Source organism: Aythya marila (assembly GCF_965140915.1).
Source record: "Aythya marila genome assembly, chromosome: 1".
Classification (NCBI taxonomy): domain Eukaryota; kingdom Metazoa; phylum Chordata; class Aves; order Anseriformes; family Anatidae; genus Aythya; species Aythya marila.
The window spans coordinates 1,251,787-1,269,400 of NC_139042.1; the positions used below are offsets into that span (position 1 = coordinate 1,251,787).

The 17,614-nt window shown below is 50.9% G+C and overlaps 2 protein-coding genes across 3 annotated transcripts in view; one reads left to right on the forward strand and one right to left on the reverse strand.

The window, feature by feature from the left end:
- Positions 1-5,466: 5,466 nt before the first annotated feature.
- TPBGL (trophoblast glycoprotein like) lies at positions 5,467-6,675 on the forward strand (the record flags this gene model as incomplete). The annotated part of the gene is made up of 1 exon (XM_082751588.1): positions 5,467-6,675. The coding sequence occupies one exon, from the start codon at positions 5,467-5,469 to the stop codon at positions 6,538-6,540; it is 1,074 nt and encodes a 357-aa protein (XP_082607714.1). The 3' UTR covers positions 6,541-6,675.
- Positions 6,676-10,469: 3,794 nt separating this feature from the next.
- The window catches only part of PGM2L1 (phosphoglucomutase 2 like 1), a 33,920-nt gene continuing 26,775 nt past the window's right edge, over positions 10,470-17,614 (reverse strand). Inside the window, exons 12-14 of one of the 2 annotated variants that reach the window (XM_082784141.1) lie at positions 17,235-17,424; positions 17,006-17,139; positions 10,470-14,950 (exon numbers count right to left, since the gene is read on the reverse strand). In XM_082784141.1, coding sequence (XP_082640267.1) covers positions 14,848-14,950; positions 17,006-17,139; positions 17,235-17,424 — 427 coding nt within the window. In that variant the 3' untranslated portion in view covers positions 10,470-14,847. Of the gene's footprint in view, positions 14,951-17,005; positions 17,157-17,234; positions 17,425-17,614 lie in introns of both variants that reach the window. The other variant, XR_014319411.1, reaches the window with a different exon arrangement.

Below are 17,614 nucleotides of genomic sequence, written 5' to 3' on the forward strand. Positions count from 1 at the left end.
ACTGAACACATCCGTCTTTGCATCTCCCATCCCCTTGGTGTCCATAACCAAGCTGTCTTCTGCACAACCCCATCCTCCCATCCATGTCCCACCTGGGTGTCCCCACTCCGTCCTTGGGGTCTGCATGGCATGGGGAGAGGCAAAGCCAACAACGGGGCAGCAGAAGTGCTACCAAAACTATTTCACACTGGGACACGCTGCCCTGTGGTCCCCCATGGCTCCAACCCAGCGCCCTGCACCGCTCCTCCAGCTTCCTATGGCTCGGTGGAGAATTTAGGGGATGCCCTGAGATGCATCCCACCTGCATGTCCAGGCACCAGCCAGACCTTGAGCATCACCTCTTTGCAAGGGGCAAAGCCTCACGATCACCACATGGCTGCTGTTGTTGTGTTGGGTTTGCGGGTACCCGACCCTGCAAGCCTCCCAAATCCCATCCCGACCATCAGTGCACAGATCCCATTAAAGCCAAGTGGTTGACACTGTCCTCTCTGTCCTCCCTGCAGAACCAGAGCCGCTTCCCAGCTGTTTGCAGGTGGCCAACGTCCTGTGACCAGCACCAGCAGAGCCCCGTTGGCTTTTCTTTAGGATCACACCACTCCTTTTGGTGCAGGGCAAGCCCCTGATGTTCAGACCCAGGCTGGAGAGCTCTGATCAACCCCAGCCCGCAATTATCCTGTAACCTCAGTAATAGGGTCCCCCTCTCTCCATGAATGATCCCCTGCAGCACCATAATGAAACCATCTCTTCCCTCTTAGCCCTATGGGTGGGTGTCCCCTCTGTGTCCAGCTCGCCCCATCCACCCCATCCATCCCTGGGACCAGCCCCATTCGACCCCATCCCTGTAGGGCCACATCCTCACAGCGCTGGGGCCACCCTGGAGCCATGGGGTGGGTGATGTGCGACAGATTCCCACTGCCCCTGTGCCCAAGGGGGATAAAACTTCCCAAATCTCACAGCTCCTGCGATGGAGGGCATGATGGAGAGGACTCCGACTCCTTGGGAGGGTCAGCAGGGAAAAACGCTGATGCAAGTAAATCCAGCTCACCGTTGGGAGGAAGACTGTGCCCTCCGGACTATTTTTGGCTTGTTTTTCTCAACTATGGAGCCACTGACCTATGATATTGTCGCTGCTGTGACTAAGGGCTCTGCAGTTGGAATCGCATCAAACGGGAGTTGGAAAGAGGGCAGCGCGGGTCCCAGGGGACCGGTAATGGGAGAGAGCCCTTCACCTCCTGTTTACACTTTAATGCCCATGCAGGTAATTCATTATTTATTGCTAATGTATTTATAGAGCATTACTAGCACGCACGGTGCTTTGCAGACATCTGGGGGAAAGGTTCCCCCCTCCCTCGGCTCTCGCGGTTAAACAAAGCCTCGGTTCTGCTGACCCATTGCCTTTGTACCAAAGCCCTGGTGCTTTCTCCCCGAGCTGGAGGAGCTGCCTCTCCCTCCTGGGCTCTGTGACATTTCCAGAGGTGCCTTTTTTGCTGCTGGCTCGCTGCAGCATTTGCTGCGTGCATGCGATGAGCAGGAGAGGCACCAAAGCCAAGCCCGTCCACGGGCACCCAAAGCGCCTGCTCCTGGCACCTTTCAAGCTTCAGCCTTGTTCTCAAAGCATCAAACATCACGGGTAGGGCCAGGATTTCATTTATTTGGCATGAAAAGCCACAGTGGTGCTCCCAGGGCTCGCACCCAGCTGCTCCATGCAGTTTGCAGGTCCTGAGTTGTTCCAGTGCCTCTGCCCCTGGCACCTCTCCATCTGCAAACAGATTGCACAGGACTGCCCCAGCCCACCTGCCTGCAAGTGGCTCTGCAAGCCCAGAACATTTACATGCAAAATCTTTGATACCACCCTAAAATATGCACCCCTTAGCACAACGCATCCAACCCCACCCAGGCGCTGAGGAATCAAAGAGCAGAAGCGCCGTGGGCTGGGAGCGATACCCAGAGGGATGGGCAGTGGCTGTGCCTCCAAAATGACCCTCACCCTACTCAAACCCAGTGGCCAAGGGATGTGGGTGCTGCCAGTGATGCAAGGAGGTCCCAGGTCACTGCTGTGCCTGGGATGAGCTCGTGCCAGCAGCAATAAGCACAGCTCAGCCACCGGGACATGCTGGCTGCATGTTTTGTCTCCCCATCCCCACTGCCTTTTATTCCACATTTCTTATCTGCACCCACTGAGCCAGGGGAAGGCTCCTCAGGGACAACGCTTGGCCATGGGCAAAGCACAAAACCTCAAAACCTTCCCCCGGGTTCTTCTCCTGCCTCCCGAGCTGGGCTAAAAGCTGAATTTTACAGAAGTTTTTTTTGTGATCTGAGCAAGAAAGGAAGGGAAGTCACCTAGGATGAAGCCAAAGCTGAAACGAGATTTTCAGTTCAGTGCCAGCCCTGTGCAAACACAGGTGGAAGGGTTTTTCAGAGTGAAAGACGAGTTGTTAGCAGCGGCTTCACCTGGAAAGGTCACAGCACAACACCCCTCACTTTCCAGCATTTTTCTAAGGAGCCTTCTGCAGGGAAAGGAGCAATTCCAGTGGCATGGGTGTGGATTTCAGTGGCATTAAAATGACCCAGCTCACACCACTATTGCAGCTCTTCTCCACCTCCCAAGCCTTGCACGAGGCTCTGCACCTTTCCCCGTGCAAAAACTCCCTCTTTGCACTCATGGAGCAAGACTTGAAAATGTGCCCAGGAGCAGCACAAAGGCCATAAGATGATTATTTTTTAAAATTTTTTTAAATTAAAAAAATAATAATAATCACCTTTTATGCCTTTGGATCTTCCCCTGTAAGAGCCAAGGGGCAATGTACGTTGCTGATCGCCCGTTTAAGGCTGGCCGGCACTGAAAGTGTTTCTACGACACCTCCGGTCATAGAAACCTCAGCCCAAAAGCACTGCCCACAAACCACAAGGAAAAAGCAAGAAAATCCCATGGAGAGTTAGAGTTGGAATGTGTGGGGAGGGGGAGGAGAGCCTTCAGCCTCGTTTGGCAGCAGCAGCAGGCAGGGAAAGAAGGGGACACCAAACCTCCTGTGGACGTGCTGTGAGCGTGAGCCAAAGCCCTGGCTGCCCTTTTATTCCAGCCCTTGCTAAAAAGACAAAAAAGCAACAGTGGTGGCAAAAAATGGGCCTCAGAGGGTTCCAGGGCTGGACCCACATCCCTGGGATGCAGCCCCTGAAATACCATGGGCATCATCAAAGTGGGGAAGGGGAGGCAATGCCGCAGAGCCGGTGGCTACGTGCTGGTGGCACGAGCCTTCAGTGCTCTTTGGAAGCCTTGGGAAGAAAATGTGATGGTCCAGATTGATTTATTGGGAGCAAATTGTATCAATCCCAACCTAAATCTCATTGCAAGGACACGGGGATGCTGTGAAAGAGGACACAACGGTGCACACCGATCATCCACCCCAAAGCAACCCATCCCCTGGGGGATGGAGAGAGACGGGGGTGTCCTCGGGGTGCTGGGGGCTCAGCTTTGGGTTTTGCATCTCGGGAAAGCTACAGCCCAGCTGGAGGGAGGCCAGGGAACAGCAGCTGCAAAAGGAAAGAGGGGAAAGGGTGAATTCCACACCCGCAGCTGGGATCTGAGCTGGTTTGGGGCTGGAACATGCAGGCTGCACATATCGGGCTCCCCGTCCTTCGGTGCGAGAGCAGACACAGCCTCGTGCTTAAATAATTCATGGCATAAAATTTGATGTGTTCCTGAACCTATTCCTTCTCTGCCACCCCTCCCTGGCTTTCTCTGGCTGCTGTTGTTCACTATCACTTTAAATATAGGATTTGTCCTTCCTGACAGCCCCATGTAGGGTGGCCGGGAGCAGGCACAAGGCACCCGCTCACACCGGCATCCAAAATGCACCCAGTCCCTGCAGAATCCAGAGGACGTTCAGGAAGAGGGAATCCCGATGGGAAAAAAAAAAATCCTTTGGGGAAAAAGGATTTTAAAAATTGGGGTGTGAGAGCAGGGAAGGGAAGAGCAGAAAAGCCAAGAAAAATGCAAATCTGCCCAGGCTGGGGGTTATTATTGCAAGCCCAGCTCAGGTCCCTGGAGGTTTGTAGGCACCCCAAGGGGTTCAGCACCCACACCCTGATCCCTGGGCTGCTCGGCTGCCTCTGCACCCCAAATACTTGGTGTCGATCCCAGAGCTGTGCCCCATGGCCAGGAGCTCGCATCCCCCCTCCCCGTCCATAGCAGCCCCTGGCCCTGGCAGGACCGAGGCAGGCTTTGCAGGCAGGAGCTCTTATTAGAGCAGCTGATACAAAAAGGAAGGTGGAAAATAAAATAAAATAAATAGTAAAATAAAATAAAATATAAAATAAAATAAAATAAAATAAAATAAAATAAAATAAAATAAATAATAAAATAAAATAAAATAAAATAATAAAAAATAAAAAATAAATAAAATAAAATAAATAAAATAAAAAATTAATAAATAAAAAATAAAATAAAATAAAATAAAATAAAATAAAATAAAATAAAATAAAATAAAATAAAATAAAATAAAATAAAATAAAATAAAATAAAATAAAATAAAATAAAATAAAAAATAAAAAGCCGGGAGGAGATAACGGAGCCCGATGCCAGCTCTTTTATTCTGAGTGCCCGGTGGCAGCCGCCGCTCTCCGGGCTGCGGAGCTCGGGGATGCTGCGGGGACCTGGGGACACCCCCGGGACGGAGGGGACCGGGGTGGCCCCGAACCTCTCCCCCCGGCTCGAAGGGGGCCGGGACAGCCCCCGGCAATTCCCTGGGCTGCGAAAACCGGGACAGCCCCAACCCTGCCCGCGGTGAAAAGGGACCGGGACAGCCCCGGGACGATCCCCGGGCTGGGAAGGATCCGAGCAGCCCCGAGCCGAGCCGGGCTGAGCCGAGAAAAGCTGAACCGAGCCAGGCTGAGCCGAAGCGGGTTGAACCGAGCCGGGCTGAACCAAGCCGGGCTGAACCGAGATAAGGTGAACCGAGCTGGGATGAACCAAGCCGGGCTGAGCCGAGCCGGGATGAACCAAGCCGGGATGAACCAAACCGGGCTGAACCGAGCCGGGATGAATCGAGCCGGGCTGAGCCGAGCCGAACCAAGCCACCTTGAACTGATTCGGGCTGAATGGAGCCGAGCCGAGCCGAGCCGAGCCGGGCAGCAGCAGCAGCACCGCACCCCCGACGGCAGCCGCCCGCCGCTCTCCTCCGCCCAGCCCGCAGCCCCCCCGTCCTCCCCCTCCTCCTCCTCCTCCTCTCCTCCCCCTCCTCCTCCCCCTCTCCTTCCTCCCTCCTCCTCCTCCTCCTCCTCCTCCTCCTCCCGCCCCCAGCCCGATTTGGGCAGCGGCGCGCCCGGCGCTTCCAGCAGAGCCGCCGGCTGCGGGCAGCGAGCTGCGGAGCCCGCTCGGCCCCGGGGGGGCTTGAAGGGAGGCAGCTCGGCTCCCCCCCCGGCCCTACCCGGCCCGACATCCCCCCCCTGCATGCCCGGGTGCCGAGCATGGCCCGCAGGCAGGCGCGGGCGGCGGGCGGGCGCTGGTTGCCCTGGCTGGGGCTCGCCTTGCTGCCCCTGGCCGTGCCCCCCGCCGCCGCCCCCGGGGGCTGCCCGTCCCCCTGCTACTGCGTGGCCACCCCCGAGCTGGTGCAGTGCCGCTACGAGCGGCTGGACGAGCCGCCGAGGGAGCTGCCGGCCTCCGTGCACAACCTGAGCATCGCCGGCAGCAACCTGAGCGTGCTGCGCCGAGCCGCCTTCGCCACCGCCCGCCCGCTGCCCGACCTCCGCCTGCTCCGCCTGCGCCACGACAACATCCAGGCCATCGAGGACATGGCCCTGCAGGGGCTGCCGGCCTTGAGGACCCTCGACCTGAGCCAAAACCCTTTGGTCTCGGTGGCTTCGGGCGCTTTCTCCGGCGCCCCGCTGCTGCGCACGCTGCAGCTCAACCAGGCGCTGCTGGCCGCCCCGCTGGAGGAGCAGCTCGCCTTGGCGCTGCGCAACCTCAGCCTGCGGCGCCTGGAGCTGGCGGGCAACAGGCTGCAGGAGCTGCCCTTCGCCCTCCTGCCCGCCGGCTTGGAGGAGCTGGACCTCCGCAACAACTCCCTGCAGCGGCTGGCGGCCGCCGAGCTGCGGAGCTTGGAGGCGCCGGGGCTGCGGGGGCTGCAGGTGTCCCTTGGAGCCAACCCGTTGCGTTGCGACTGCGCCCTGCGCCCGCTGCTGGTTTGGCTACGCTCCTCGGCGCCCCGCGTGCTCGACGCTCGAAGCCTGCGCTGCTCCGGGCCTCCTCCGTTGCGCGGCACCTCGCTGCTGCGCCTGCGGCCCGAAGTGTTGGGCTGCGGGGCCTCCGAGGGTGGCGAGGCCGGGAGGCTGGAGACGGCCTCCTACGTCTTCTTCGGCATCGTGCTGGCCCTCATCGGCATCGTCTTCCTCATGGTGCTCTACCTGAACCGCCGCGGCATCAAGCGCTGGCTGCACAACCTGCGGGAAGCTTGCCGCGACCAGATGGAGGGCTACCACTACCGCTACGAGCAGGACGCTGATCCACGCGGTGCCAGCACCGCCGGCACCCCCGGCCTCTGACAGTACCCCCAAAATCCACCCAATGCTGCCCCTCGACGCCTCCATCCCCGGCATCCTCCTCGATCCCATCCCGGTGCCGCGGCGCTGCTCCGGAGGCAGAGCCACCCCTAGGGATGCTGCGCGTGCCCGCGTTGGGGTGCGTCCGGGCGGGCAGCATCCCCCTTTGGAGGGCTCCAGACTGGCTCATCCTGCGCCCTGCTCCATCCCATCCCACTGGAACAGATCCTCTCCCCCGTCCCCGTGCACGTGTGGGCGAAGCGAGGGCCGGGACAGAGCCGTGGTGGCCCCGTGGATTTGGAGCCGCTCCCCACGCCGGTCCCCGTGTCGGACTCGCAGCGCACACGTGAGTGTTGGGCACATCCCGGGGAGCTGCGGGCCGTACCTGAAACTGTCCTGGACGTTCCCGGAGCCCGGACTCGACTTTGACCATGTACAGCTCTTTCCTATTAGATTTGTATTTGACTAAGGCAAAACTTCGCTTGGTTGCTCTTTTTTTTTCCCCTTTTTTGTTTCTTGCTCCACACCTGGAGGAAAAAGCACGGGCCGGCTTCTCTCCCCGAGTAACAACGTGCTTTTCCGAGACCATTGACCGGCTTTCCTTTGTTTGGCACCACTTCCATCTCTTCCCAGGCACAAAACGATGCAGCCGCGTGGGAATCGCCTCCGCGGGCTGCGTGCATGTTCCCCGGGGCACGCGGGGGCAGCTCGTTTCGGACCCTAACCCAGCTCCTAGACTAGGCTGCCTCACCACCTCGTAAGTTAAAACGAGCGAAGCAAAAGCTCCAGCTCTAGCGCACCTGCCCGTGTTTGCTTTAGAACCGTGCCTGTTACTATATCCTACAGCAAATATATCGAAAGCTGCATCCCTTGTATCGTCTGTTCTCTCTAAAGCTTCTTGCAGGGGGTCCCGGATACCCGCTGGTTATTGCGCTTGGTTCTCCAGAGGCAGGCAGGCAGCCGCGGGCTCCCTGGAAGCACTGAGTTTTGCTGGCGCTCCCAAACTTCTTCTCCTGGGCTGCTTGGGGGAGGCAGAGCGCTTTGGTGGGGTTTGTGCACGGAGCTCAGGCTCTGCCAGCCCCGTTTCGGGAGGCAGGGGCTTGGTAAATCATCCAGAGAGCAGCTTTCCGAAGCAATTTTGCGCTCCGGAGTAGTTTTTCCATAATTCATGAGACAGCCGGGTCTGCTGAGCACCTACAGCTGCAGGGAGAAGCAGCACGGGGCTGCGACTCGCAGGGTTTCCAAATGAAGTGGAAAGCTCGTGGAAAGTGGCTCCTGAAAATGCCGTGCCCGGAGGCTCAGCATCCTCGGAGGGCTGGGGACATCCTCGGTGCGTCCTCGGTGCCCGTATCGCCGGCTGCTTCGGGGATGCTGGGCAGCACTGCTGGTTTTGCAGGGTTTTTGCAGGTACGCAGCGCGTCGGGCTTAAAAATAAGGAAAAAAAGCAGCTGGGGTGTTTTGGGGGCTTTCTGCCCCCCCTGAGCATGCAGTGTGTGTGTGTGTACTCAGCTCCTGTTCATCCAAGGGGCAGCGCAATTCTTTCCATGCCCAGAGCCCCGGGAAGGACAGGACCCGGTGCAGGGTGCTTTGCGTTTCCCCCCTTTGCATTTTCTCCCTTTTTATTTTCCCCCTTTTGCAAGCCCGGCGCTGAGGCAGGTGAGCCAGCAGGGACGGGAGAGGTGGGTGCGTGCCGAGCCGGGCGTCCTGGCTGCATTCATGCGGGGGAAAAAGCTGCGAGTTAAACCATCCCACCACCCCGTGCGATGAATTACCGGGGAGATTTGGAGAGGAGAAACCCCAGCCTTCGTTCTTTGTCCACTTTCCCACCTCATCCCCTGTTTTCTCACCCCTGCAACCCCCCCTTGCAACCAAAACCTGAGCAATAAAAGGGGCAGGAGGGTGGATTTGCACACCTGGCTGCAAACCCTGCAGGGCAGCAATGACCTGGCCCCCCCCTGCTTTTGCACAGGAGGGATTTTTACTGCTGGTGACACAAGGATCTTACAAATCCAGCACATAAATGCCTCGCAGAGCGGGGAGAGCATAGGGGAGGTGATGGAGGTGGCTGAACAACCCTCAGCCCACACGGTGCCGACGTCCCAGGTTGGCTTCATGGAGAGGGCACAGGGACATCTCATGGGGGGGGTGACCCCTGGCCCCAAAACCCTTTGGTAAAGGTTTTCTGGAGCACCGTGCCCCCCGTCCCCAAGTGTGCAGAGCCCCTGGGGTGCATCCAACCCCCCCCAGAGAGGCAGAGCCCCTTAAGCCCAGGGAGCACGGGGTGCGAGCAGTTGTGTAATTAAGCAGCTGGAGGAGCGTAATTCTTGTGCCTCGTTAACACAAACATAATTCTGACAATCCAGGAGGATTATCCCATGGCTGGGGCCTGCTGGCAGATCTCTGGATTAGGGAGATGGAGACCTGTTGGCCAAACGAGGCTCAAAACGTGCTTTTTGGTTGCATAAACCCAGAGGTGCGCTGAGAGGGTTGGGATTGCTGCAATTTTTCCGCACGGACCCTTTCTTCCAAGGGCTCTGCGAGGCTGATAAATCCCCCCCATTGCTCTCAGCACCCCAAATCTCCACCCCCAGCTGCTCTAAGACCTAGCAAAAGCTCCCAAATTTGGTTTTCCTCCCTTTTTTCCCCCCCAACCTAACGTGTTTTCGGTGCTCGGGGCTGCAGGGTTTGGCAGAATCTCTGCCCCGAGATCTGTTTGGGTTGTAGGCAGGGTCAGCAGTTGTCCCTTGCTGGCTGGCTGCAAGGCAGGGCCATGAAATGGGGCAAAAAACGGTGTTTTTGGAGCTGTCTGTGTGGATCCAGGCTGTCACCGCGTGCCCAAGGCCAGCACAGCAAGGAAAAGCACCACGGGGCAGGAAAAAGAGGAACGGTGACAAACTGGATGAAAACTGCACTGAAAACTGCTCACCGTGCTCCAGAGGGTCATTAATTCATTAATTGCCCCATTCCTGGGACCTGGCACTTTTAATTAATAGGACTGGGTCCGGCCTGAACCTTAGGGACTCCCCCAGCACCCCAGGGCACCCCCAGCCTCATGACCGTCCCATGGGGACCCCAGCGAGGGACCACTTTGTCCCCTGCATGCCCAACACCAACGAGTGCCAAGGGTGGAAATTTCCTACGTTTCACCCATAAAAAACCCCAAAACCCTATAAAAAGGTGGGCTGCCCTACCCCTTTTTGCTTTCATTGCAGCTCCTGGGGATGGGACAGGGCCACGGGCACTCTCCAAGCAGGGGAGGTTTTCAGGATGAGCCCCTGCGTCCCAAACCCCTGGAGCTGTAGGATCAGCCCCTTTCCCTGGCCCCAACCCCGTTGTGAGCAGACCCCTGCAGCTGTCCCTACACCCACCCCGAGGCCAATAATTTGGGGTTAATTTTGGTGAGCTGGGGGGAGGATGGAGGCCAGAGCAGGGAGCAGAGGGGGTTCAGCCTTGAGAAGCAGGAAAAAAAAAGGAACAATTCCTGGGCAGACTTCTCTGGGATGAGGTCTGCAGCCGTCCCTAAAGGGATGCAGGAACCCTCCTGGGTGTGATGCTGTGCCCCTGTCTTATACCAACCTTCATGGTTTTAAAGAAGCTTTAAAATACCTCTGATTCCTGCCTAAAAAAAGAAGGAAAAAACCCCTGGGGAATGGCGCCCTGGTTCACAGATCCTACACCATCAGGAGGGGGAAATCTCCCACCAGCTTTAGGAAACGCCGCTGTCCGTGAGGCTTGGGGTGGCAGGGACCCACATGCAGCTGGGTAGGAGGATTTGAGGATTTCCCACCAATATGTGGCACAAATCAAGTCCTCCTGGTGGCACACGGTCCGTGTTCCTATTCCAAGGTGGGGGCAGTTACCTGGCAGCTGTTTTGGGGGCAATTCCCTTTGAATAAATTAAAAAATAACACAGGAAACATGAAGGATTGCTACTACGAAGAGAATATTTTATTACCTGTAACACTTCATTCAGCTAAATCCACGGAGCAATACACACAGAAATACTTCAGAAAAGTGCAAATTCTCACTCTATTCATAATATGCCCTAGTTTTACAGAAGAACAGACACTGGGTAAACGAGAGCACAGATCCAGAAACCCGCCAGGACTCGAGGCAAGGAAGGGAACAATGCGACTTTGGATACTTCAACCACCTGGTACAAAGCTACTACTGAGCACGCAAAGGGTGGGGAAGGAGAGCAAGCGTCCTGTGCACCAGGGGGCTGGTGGCAAGACGGGTTTTAATCATCCACGTGTCACCATGCAAACAACCCTCCTTGTTTAAGTGGGGAGAACAGAGGGGAAAAAGATGAAATAATGACAATAATAGTGTTAAGATTAAAGAGAACGGCCACTTAGATCTTTAACTTTATTCACCAGGGCTCACCGGTCCCAGGAAACATCTCATTTCTGCACTGGGCCCAGTGAAACCTGGTTCCAAGGTGTCCTGAAACCACACCAAATTATTTGCAAAGGGTTTCCTCTGTTTCTCAGACACAGGAGCCCCCGTTTAAAGCCTCAGTGCAGAGCTCAGCATCACTGCGGTATTTAAAACAGAAACCCAACTCCCTAATGCCTCAGGAGCCGAAGAGGAGACACCGAGTGCTACCTGAGTGCTGCTACACCAGGGAGCAAGGCCACAGATTTCAGCTTATCTCTAGTTGGAGGATACCTGAAACAGAGCTTGAGATCGGTCAACAACTGCCCGAGGTGGGTAAAAGGCCTCCAGGCAGCGGGCACTGCGTGTTTTAAGTCACCTCGATGTCTGAAACAGAAAGCCAATGAATTTTAATTCTTATTTGCATCATTTGCAGTGTAAATTAAGTATTTCCCCTCTTTAGGAAAAAAAGTTAGGCATTTAAAATTTAGGATATTAAGGGACTGACTCAGCCAAGATGCCGATTCCCTTTCAGCCTAGGGAAAGCAGTCCTGGCTGCAGGGAGGGCAAGCGAAGCAGACTGCCCCCACCCCATTTAAACAGGACCCTGTGTCAACAGCAAATGCAAAACGGGGGCTACACAACCTCCAGCTTTATGTGGACCTTCCAGTCGAACTCCCCAGGGTTAAACACGCTCCCTCCTTCTTTTCTACACCAGCCTGTTTGACTCACGCCATGGAAGCATCCTTTAGAGTTGCAGAAGAGACATGAGAATCACTTGAAGCTATCCAAGCCACAGACTGCACACTATATCACAACTAGAATAAAAAAAAAGTTGGCTAGAAGCTCACAGACATCCAACTTTGCCTGGCAAGTTCCCTGTACTTAAAAAGTTCCTCTCCTAGGCCCTTGCAAATACAATTTTACCCTATAACTGAGTGAGACAGGGATTAAGCCTGTCTCGTCAAAAAGAGAAAACACAAAAACAATCCCCCCTCAACGCTAAAAAACAATCAGCAGTACAATTGGAGGTTAAGCTGATGACTTCTTGTAGACCAACTTCTGAAGAGCTGCATTTGAACTGGAAGCACCTAGTGAACCACAGCCAGAACGTATTTGATCTCTCACCTGCTTCCTACTCAAGTTTGAAAAGCTTTTGTTCTTGCCTGTAAAGTAAGAAAGGACAGCCAGCAACTGGAGAAGATTGTGCACAAGCCCAACAAACCCTGACACGCTGTACAAGAAAGTTACAGGACACTGAAATGAGAGAATTACAGTCCTTCACAGTAAAAGTAAGGGAAACAAGGCAAAAGGGAGGAGATAAGGGAAATAGTTCCTCAAATGGAACAGTATAAATATATCAAACAGTTCAAATACGGGAGGAGAACAAGGGTAGCAGCAGTTTAAGATCAGCAATAGTTACTATACCCTTAAAATACATTCAATATCTTTGTGCCTGTCGCTGCCATTCCAAGAGCACTACTACATCTAGAACTTACTGCTCAAACCTATCGACGAGGAGAAACCTAGATCCTTAACTCCCTCTGTTCATTTTTTTTTTTTTTTACTAAAGATATTTATCTTTACTACAGATATTTAGCTCATGGACAGTAGCCAACTTCTAAGAGCAACGATTTGAAAATATACTCACAATTCTCTTCCATACTGCATTTATAACTCTTGCCTACTGAAAAAGCAGACCTCTGGGAACCTGCAGATTCCTGCACTTTGTAGAAACACAATTATTAACTCACAAGACAACTCCTAACGCTAACTGCTACACTACACACACAGCTGGCCTCATCTCACACGTTATGCTTTTTACAGTTTTAACCTTTACTCGTGTTCCAAGCGATTTGTTCTCTTTGAACTGCTAGTAGGGTATTTAGCAGCAAAATCCAAACCATCCAAGGTTTTGATTCTGCTGCCGGGCGAAGAAATGGCAAGACCTCCTTCAAATTCAGTGCAGTCAGAGCAGGAGCCGGGTTCGAACCTTTTTGTGAGAACTGAAGGCAAAGCATCAAAGTCCTGCCGTCACGCCTCCTGATACCGACCCAGAGCTGTACAATACAAGGAGTTATACTCTAAGTGTAAATGCTTTCACCCATTTTCCTCATCACATCAGTCACACGTACAATCAGGGAAAAAAAAAAATAAAGAGGTTTTTGGCATTAGATACATTTCACTCCATTGCAGAACATTTCGGAAACGTTTCCTCTTAAAATAAAAAATAAATAAATATCGGTGGTAAATAAGAATTTGTGCAACACAGACTCTCTGCGGTACATGTACATTCACATACAGCAAAAATACTTCTCCACGGTTATAGTGCAAAGCTTCTATCAGCATGAAATACCCGATACCCGCACAGACAGAGAAACCCCGGTGCTCTTTTAAAGCCGTCCAGGTGCAACACATACAAAACCACTCTGCACGGTCCTACGGCATCAAGCTGCAAGGGACAAGGAGATGGAGGACAAGTTTAGATATTTAACGGGGCAAAGCAATGGCTTTAACTTAAGTGCATCTTGCGTTCTTCTCACGTAACCTTCAGTTCAGTTTTTAATCTATTTCTTTTCTTTAATTACCGTAAAGAGAGCGGACAGGTGTCCACAACATCACTGACTTTATTTTGAAGGCTGTCAGCAATTTAGTAGCCAATGTTAATGAATATTATTCTCAGTTAATCCATATCCAGTTTTTCCTCAGTGTTGTTTCACTTAAAGCATCTTCAAGAGCTTTCCTATGCCAAAACATGGCTTTTGTATTTTGAATTGGTAGGCATCTACATGTTTCTGTATCAGTATTATGTTTCTTTTTAGAAAAGAAGTGATTTAAGAGGATCACTTTCTGCTCAAGCAAAGATAGAAAATAGTGAGAAGTAAAAATTGTGCCTTAAAAGAATACAGAAGGTAGTTTATAAGATTTGACAATAAGATTTAGTAAAAAAAAAAAAAAAAAAAAAGTCTGACCTCCATTCTCCCCCCTCCTTTTGTTTCTTTAAATACACAGGCATTATGACTCCAAGCCATCAAAACCAAAAAAGTTCCTAACTGGAATTTTCATACAAAGTGACTGAATTTCTGAAACCTTTAATAAAAATAACAATCAAGTCCCTTCAAAGATATGGGACTGGAAAAAAAAAAAAAAAAAACAGCTATAAAGCCTGTAGTAGTTACAGCAGGCAATTTAACCAAGAAATGAACAAGTTTCTACTCCTCTGGAAGCCTTGGAAAGGCACCAGGGAACTCAAAGAACAGACTGCAAGTGGAACTGCATGTGTTGCCACTGTCGTTTCACTCTCTGGTAAATATTTTAAGATACACACAGGAAAGGAACACCACAGCAAGAGCACCTTTAACAACAGAAGGATACTTAAGTAGCTGAAAAACGTTGTATCGGAACAACTTGTCTAAACAAGATATGCTAAGCACTGGATTCTACTTCAACACAGTCGGAAATTAAGACCTGTAAGAACACCACCAACATTCACTCAGAACAGCTAGGAAGAAGCAGGCTCTTTTTGTCAGCTTGGGGTGATCGCTTCCTTCACCATGACTATTCCATTTTAAAGCCTTTTCACATGAGAGGTGCTGGATACCTGAAATTAATTTAAGACGAGACCCCAACAATTACAGAGAACTGTTTTAAAGCTGCTGTGGCAGTTCATCTGCATTGGTGCAGGTCAATTGGTCTTTTGGTCAAAAAAACAGGAAAGTCTAGGTAATAAATCCCATCCCTCTCTTTTTACTTTCTCTATTTATCCTAGTTTGCTAGCCCAGAGTTCTGACAAAAGAATGCTTCTTCGTTATAGAATAAAAATGTAGCTGCTTGTTTAAACACACACACACACACACATTCAGTCAAGTCCTGTTCTTGGTTCCTTTGTTTGACATAACGCAGTGCAAGCAGTCACTTCTTTAACCAGGAGATCTAAGCGGAGCGCCAGATCAGTCCGTTCTTATCAGGTTCCAGAAAATTCTCGATCAAAGCCCCAATAAGCTTCTGAAGTTCTTCTTCCAGCACGGCTCTGTCACTAAAAAGGGAATAAGATGTCAGAGGTTAACACCAAGCATCTATTTAAAATATAAATTAAAAAAATAGCAAGATCTGTTGGTGATGGAGTATCTTTATTATGCTTCCTACATGGAAAGACTCCAACCTGCTTGCTTGAACAAGCTCCTTTCCAGTAGCTCAGTAAATCTGGTGGATTTCTGGCTATTGCCACTAGAGGGTGATAATTTTCCCAGCCAAGAGAGCACAGGAACAAACTGCTGCAAAGCAAAGCCCATGCAGAACTGCTAAGACACTGGTTATTCATTGATTTAAAAGTCAGAAAGAGATGCTAATAGAAGGGGGAGGTGCCCTATATTCTTCTCTACACAGAGTTCAGCTACCCTTCAAGGGTACGTGATTGCATTTTGACTTAAATTTAAATTCAGGGGATAGAGTAATCAGGTGAAATGTCACTGCTCACAATACAACATCCTAACACACTGATCCTTTCCCAATTTAAAGCTGTGTACTCCCATTCCTACCCTAGAAGTCTCACAGGAGGAAGGGGAACTCAGCTTCTTCTTAAAGAGGCAAACCAGGCTTTTTATTGACACGTGCTTTGCTCATGTACAGAACTTGCAACGCATTGGTGCCCTTCAGGTCACCACCTCCTTTTAGAAATGCACCCCAAAATGCTGCAACAGAACTGACATTCCTGACGCTCAGCTTTTAAGAATAATCGATGAACTCTGAAATATTTGCAAAGCAATTACGGAGAGAAGTACGTTTCGAAGCACCTAAAGAACATTTTAAGCCTTGAACCAGGGAAGCTTGAAAGCTTTTCAATTTCACATTCCAGATTGTGATTGCCATTAACCAGCAGCATTACTGAAATTAAAGGTCGTTGTATTTTGCTGACATATCAGAACAAACAGCAAAAGCCCAACAGATGCAAAGCATCATCAGTACTGTTTCCCTATCCACTTCCCCTACTTGTCCAGCCCTCTGTTAGGTTAGGGGCCATATTGTCAGCATTTATTTCTTCCTTGTTGGTGCAGCTGTTTGCCTCAACCATACCTTACCTTTTCTTCAGCAACTGACATCAGATGGTAGCTTGCCTGCTTCCAGGTTTATGGAAGCACGTTCCAACTGAATTGAGAGTCTCCCTACTCAAAGTGCATTCCTAGAGCAGACAGTCAGCAAGCTCTCTTACCAGAAGCTTGCATTTATTTGCTATGAGCTGTCATTCAGGAAACGTCCACCACTTCTGCTGCTATTCCATACTCAATTCAAAAAGTTGATTCAGAAGATGGGCTCTAGCTGTGTTGGACACTTCATGCAGCAATCAGCAGTGTTTTAAAGAGTAATTCAGCTTCCTCTGGAAATTTGTCTAGGCACAAGCTTGTGCATCCACGCACATGCACATTTTACAAGCAAAGTTAAACTTCCCATATCCACTGCCTGCCTATAACTGCATGTTTTGGTCAGAGACAAAAATATGTTCATCCTGAATTCCTGCCCATAAGTAGAAACAAATACTGAATCAGAGGCTCCTTTGTGCTATTTTCAAGTCATCTACTCTATCTCAGCTAGATAGAGAACCAAAGATAATTCATCTGCATCTGTTTACAAATATAATTTCAAAAAAATTTTTTTTTTTAACTGAAGAAGCTAAAAAGCCATGTGGTTATCAACAGGGGACAGACCTCTAATTACTATCCGGTACCTTGGAGCAATGCAGCAGATTCCCAAATGCAACAGGAATCCAACAGGAGTTTAAGTATACTTGTCATGTCAGCAGCAGCACAACTTCATTACATTTTAATTCCAAGAGAATAAGCAATTGGGTTAATAAAAGAAGTCTCCTACAGTAGCAGATGCTTAAAATTCAATTTTTTTGGCTTATCCACTATAGAGGGGATGTCTTATGAACAGGAACGTGCATCACTCAGGCCAGTTAACAGGCTGGAACAGCCAGCTGAGACCTCTAAGGAAGCAGCAGAGGAATCCCTCTCCATGCAGGAATTGATGCCTGAGTGTTGTCATTTCAGCCCAAAGACAGTTAGAAACACATGTATTTAGTCCTGCTACTGACCTCTGTTCGGGCAGCGCACACATCTCTGCGTAGTACTTGATCTTTGGTTCTGTTCCACTTGTCCGAAGGGTGGCAACACAACCATTTTGAAATGTAAAAGTGATCATCTGACTGCTTTTACTCACCGGCAGCACCTACACAAACAACACAACTGTATTACTTCAGGTGTATTTAATTTCCAGTCTCTTCAAAAACAGAACTTCTCCTGCAAAAATTCTTTGTAACTCACCGATTTCTTATTCGGCTGGCTGCTATCATAGCCAGTGGTAACGTCTCGCACGTGTAATATATTGTAAATACCACAAAACTTTGGGTAAGACTGAGGGGCATCAAAGTTCCGAAGCTTCTCAAATATCCTCTTGATAGTAGGAGGATCGTAGCACAAGAAATAGGAAGTCTTTGATATGTGATATCCATACCTACAAGAAAAGATGAATTTTTTCAGTTAAAAGATTCAGGAGTTTCCTGCATGTTTGGTATCTAAAGTCAGTCCCTGTTTGGAAAAACAACAGAAAAAGAATTCAGCTCTCACAGCTGTGGGAACACAGATATTTATAGGGAAATATTTGGCCTCTGAAGCAGATTTTTTGCATTACTCTGAACATCTCA